This window comes from Cryptomeria japonica, chromosome 2, assembly GCF_030272615.1.
Source record: "Cryptomeria japonica chromosome 2, Sugi_1.0, whole genome shotgun sequence".
In the NCBI taxonomy this organism is placed as follows: domain Eukaryota; kingdom Viridiplantae; phylum Streptophyta; class Pinopsida; order Cupressales; family Cupressaceae; genus Cryptomeria; species Cryptomeria japonica.
In genome coordinates, this window is record NC_081406.1 from 220,421,152 (window position 1) to 220,425,943 (window position 4,792).

The window sequence follows — 4,792 nt, forward strand, 5'->3', positions numbered from 1 at the left end:
CTTCAACACTCATGCTTGCTTGAGATTAGCATCAACATCAATCAGAATCAATGTTGTATCTACAACTAGGGTTTGTTTCTACTAACACAAGATGCACACTCACACTTCTTTGCATATGAGCTCTCCAAATTATCAAATTGCAAGCGATCAAAATAATCCTAAAAAAAGAATATATTCATTTTGTCAATGTACTATCAATCATAAATGCACTAAACCCAAAAGGTTGATAAATACTTTGTTCCAACTATGGACCCAACAAGACATCTGAAAAATACTAGAAATTCCTCTTCAAGCACTACAAAGATAAAAAGTATCATTCATACTATTCAAATTATAGATATAGCATTAGCAATAACTAAACTCGGTTGTCACAAACTCTTTAATGAAAGTGGTGATCCATAGATCTTATATTTGATGGCTGCAAAATTAAATTTAATAATTTTGAATATAAGATATAATTAATTTTTGAAATATTATACCAAATTAAAATCATATTAAAACATAAACAATTATATAAGATGATACTAAAATGTTTATCTTGATTATGATTTATTTATTAAAAGAAAAATATATTTTAATATGTGAAAAACAACTTTGAATAGATAACTACCACAAAGTATTCACTTGACAAACAATATTGACTGTCAAACAAAGGCCAAGTGATGAAAACAAGGCAGTTGTTGATTTGACAATTTATTCAAGCATAAATAGAAACCTTCGACGAGAACATTAGATGGTGTCACCCTTAAATCATAAGATATGCATCATCCATTTAATAGTACAAACTAGGATTGGTGATGAGATACGCCTCAATTTTATTGAATAGAACAATGCTCATTTCCTTAATCTCCTTCACTTTCTCTTCATCCCAAGGAACGCTTGGATGACTATCAAAATGGACTATAGAGATGCAAATGCATCCTCCCTCTACTTTTGGGTTGTATTTGAATTTGTATTCACATATCCATTCCACACCATCCTACTTCTGCACTAATTTTCCTTGTGTCCAAACTTATTTAAAGAGTAGCATTGACCATTAAATGACTAATATCCATTTTGTTCACTAGCTCTATGTCCAAACTTATTGCATGAAAAATAATTACCATTAAAAGGCGATGAATACCTAGTTTGAGTAGGAGGAGGCTTCTTGAAATTCTTCTTGTTCTATACTGGAATGAGATTCTTTTGATATTCATTAAGTTTCATCAATTCATCCTTGACCTTTTCCTTTCCATTATTATCTTTATTGGGAGTCTGAAAGCATTCCCCGTCTTTAAAACCAAGTCCACCTTTATCTTTATTATGCTTCTAAGCACTCAACATCACATAAAACACTTCACTGCCACCTCTAAGCTTGAGGCCTTTGCCAATTTATTCATTTGCTTCATTCAACTCTTTCCTTAACATGTTCACTTCTTCTTCAAGTTTGATGCATTATTTGGATTTTTCATGTAGCTTTATTTAAATTTCATCAATGATCTTTCTCCCTTCATCAAGTAGCTTTCTTAGATAGGAGATTTTCTCTTATGCTTTCTTGCACTTTTCTCTGCTTTCATCTAGATTTGATAGATCATGCCTCAATTCTCCATCCATATGAACTAGAACATCAATATCCCACTCATGTTGTTCAATACCATTCAAATATTTCTCATATTCAAATGTAATGTTCAAATCCTGGATCTACCTTAGCAGTTAGAATGTTACCTTAGGAGCCTTTCTTTGATACCAATTATTGAACACTACTAGATGTTGAGAGGGGGAGGGGGAGAATCAACCTATATTAAAACTTAACCACTTTAACTATTCAAATATCATTTACCATATTTGTAGAAATAAAGAATTGAAAAATAAAAAATAGCAATGACACATGCACACCAATATTTTAACGTGGATAATGAAGGGAAAAACCATGGCGAGAACTATATTACCATATGAAGAATTATCTTGCTATATTTTTCTCATGTGTACATCAATACAAGACTAATTCAAGCTCTAGTAATAACTTAGTAGAGACTAATACAAGCTCTTTATGAGAAAAAAGACTACAATCCAATTAAGGAAGACCAATAGTTACTACTTAGAAATCCACTTTATTATGAAACCATATCCATCTAGGAAGCCAACTGTGAAAGAACAAGAGTCACAACTTAGAATTCAAAATAACATGTTGTGATGGGGATTTAAATTTCTTCACAATGAGAAACCAAGATCTTAACCAATTAAACTCAACCCCTTGATATTCAAAACATTGTAGTGTCTCTTAGATCCTCATGAGTTGATCTTTCTCCTATCTCCTTTCTCAATTAGCTACCAAGTGACAAGAATCATGCAAATTTACACAAAAGATAAATATTCATAACCACTTTATCTAGTCTTTTTACGATGAGTACTTGCATCTCACTCATTGCAAGGGGCTAGATCACAAGGATGAGATTAAAAAGGAAAAGAAAAAAGAAAATTAAAAAGTATACATAAATATAGAGATATGTAATTGAGGGCCATATCAAAGAAATTCTAAGGTCATATGAAATCAAAATAAAATCACTCTACTAGACTTTAGGTGTTATGTTTCTTTTCTTTCCCTTTCTTTGATCCACCTTGAGTCATTATAGAATTATCTCATAAGATATGGTTCATTCTTTACCATTCTCCCAAGTATACATCATTTGAGAATGCATACCAACTTTGGTATATTCAAATCCACCCTTCCTTCTATTTATCCCCATATAGTTAAGTAGCCTACATGATGAAATTTTTCAAAAATCAAGAGAAATATATCATCCATAACATCCACAGAACATGCACTTTTCATATGTACCATACATGTCCATACAACTAGACTACCCTTTTTGCAATCTCACTTGATGTTATAAGTCATTTATAACATAGATGGACTTAAGCAACTTCCTTGTTGTCAAAGTGACGAAACTTGGGAGTATACTTTGAGAACCATTAATTTAGGTCGCCAATCTTGAATGCATTTGACAACCTCTTTCATTTTACTCTTTTACCCTTAATTAATCTCCTAATTTTTTTATTTTGCTTTGTTCACTCCCCTCTTGTACCATTTTCAAAGACCCAAATTTTTATTTATAATTTTTCATTTAATCAATTTTTCTTCCTAGTTTTCTTAGTTTGTACTATTTTTGAAAATAATCGTTCAAAAATTATAGATATTTTCACTAAGATTAAGAAGAAAAAGAAAAAGGATGTCCTCAACTATCAACAATATGAAGGGTCTTCTTTGTTATGTGAAAGAGGGTTAGAATCTTATAAATATTTTATTATAATATAGATAGAAAGACCAATTGCCATGACATTGCACTTTTGGTGAAATTTTAGTAATTGAAAACACAAATTATTATTTAAACATATTTTAAGTTTACAAGTTTAAAATGATATTTTTTTACAATGACTATCTTATAAGGGCGAGTCATACTCTTCAAATGAGTACAAGCAATGAATTGTCACAAAAGATTCAATGAAAGTGACGATTCATAGGTTCTAAATTTGATAGCCATAAGATAATGTTTGAGTAATTTTGTTTTAAAATATAATTAATTTTCTCTAAAGATCGTATGATATAGAAAAACAAATTTTGAATAATCTTTAAACCATTATAGAAGATCATAGTAAAATATATATCTCGTTGATGATATTTTTTCTATTAGAAAAACAACTTTCAATGGATAACCATCACAATCTATTGACTTGGTAGGCAGCATTGGCCGTCAAACTGAGGCCCTGTGTGGTGAACACAAGGGAGTAGGTAATTTGATATTTTATTCAAGCATAAATAGAAACCTTCTGCAGGAAGACCAGATGGTAACGCCCTCTAATCAAAATATCTGTTTAACAGTACAAATTGGGATTAGCGAGGAGATATGCCTCAATCTTCTTGAACAGAGCAGTGCTCATATCTTTAATCTCCTTCACTTTCTCATCGTCCTGAGGAACGCCAGGAAGGCTATCAAAATGGACTACATAGCTGCAAATGCACCCTCCCTCTGCTTTCGGGGTGTATTTGAATTCGTATGTGGCAGATGACACTTTCTTTCCCAGCAGTCCTCCTTCCACATGGCTGTAGCGGTACACTAACTTCTCCTCGTCCACTTCCTCCACTTTCTCCTTCACATAGCTGAAATCCTTGTTCGCTGCATCACCAAAACCAACCCACCACTAACAAGATAAGTTTTTAGGGTTAGTTCTTATTGCAAACAACAAAAATTGATATGATATGATATGATACATACCAGGAGTAAAATTGATTTGCTTGATGCCTCCTACACTCCCTTCGCCTTGGAGGAATGTGATGCTTGCAAAAAGCTCAGGCGCTTGCTTTGGAAGGAGATTATGGCCATCCTTCACAAAGGCATTCCACAGTCTCTTAGCCTCCAATGGAGACTCGATTTCATGACTGATACTTCCCACCACCATTTTATCTTAACTCTTATTTTTCTCTTCTATTCTTCTTCTACGTCCTCTTGTGGTTTTGTGAGAGGAAGATTGACGTTATTTATAGAGCTGGTTGTTGCTCCACATATGAATTCATCGCAAATGAATGTAAACACAAAAACAGTAATTTCTTCAGTCAAGTCAAGAAATGAAACATATATTGGCCCATCGTAAAAGACTTATCGTCCCACCTACTAACGTATGGTGCGAACTTGGCTATAATTTGAGCTTAAGTTAATTAAACGAGAGGTTGTCCGTAGTTTCGTGATTTGATCAAAGGTTTAAAGTGTTGAAAGAAAGGTTTCTAACCAATGATATTATCAAACTATCTGATTAC

At 32.6% G+C, this 4,792-nt stretch overlaps 1 protein-coding gene across 1 annotated transcript; it reads right to left on the reverse strand.

Annotated features, from left to right (window-relative positions):
* Nucleotides 1-3,734: 3,734 nt before the first annotated feature.
* On the reverse strand, nt 3,735-4,471 carry LOC131037118 (pathogenesis-related protein 1-like). The gene is made up of 2 exons (XM_057969155.2): nt 4,254-4,471; nt 3,735-4,154 (listed from the first exon to the last, which is right to left on the reverse strand). The coding sequence occupies exons 1-2, from the start codon at nt 4,435-4,437 to the stop codon at nt 3,853-3,855; spliced, it is 486 nt and encodes a 161-aa protein (XP_057825138.2). The 5' UTR covers nt 4,438-4,471; the 3' UTR covers nt 3,735-3,852.
* Between the last annotated feature and the right edge of the window lie 321 nt (nt 4,472-4,792).

Excerpts from the sequence above, each read along its gene's own strand:
- LOC131037118 (XM_057969155.2), bottom strand. The coding sequence starts at position 4,437 with ATGGTGGTGGGAAGTATCAGTCATGAAATCGAGTCTCCATTGGAGGCT. Across the intron at positions 4,155-4,253 it reads GCAAATCAATTTTACTCCTG|CGAACAAGGATTTCAGCTAT; the intron begins GTATGTATCATA and ends TTGGTGATGCAG.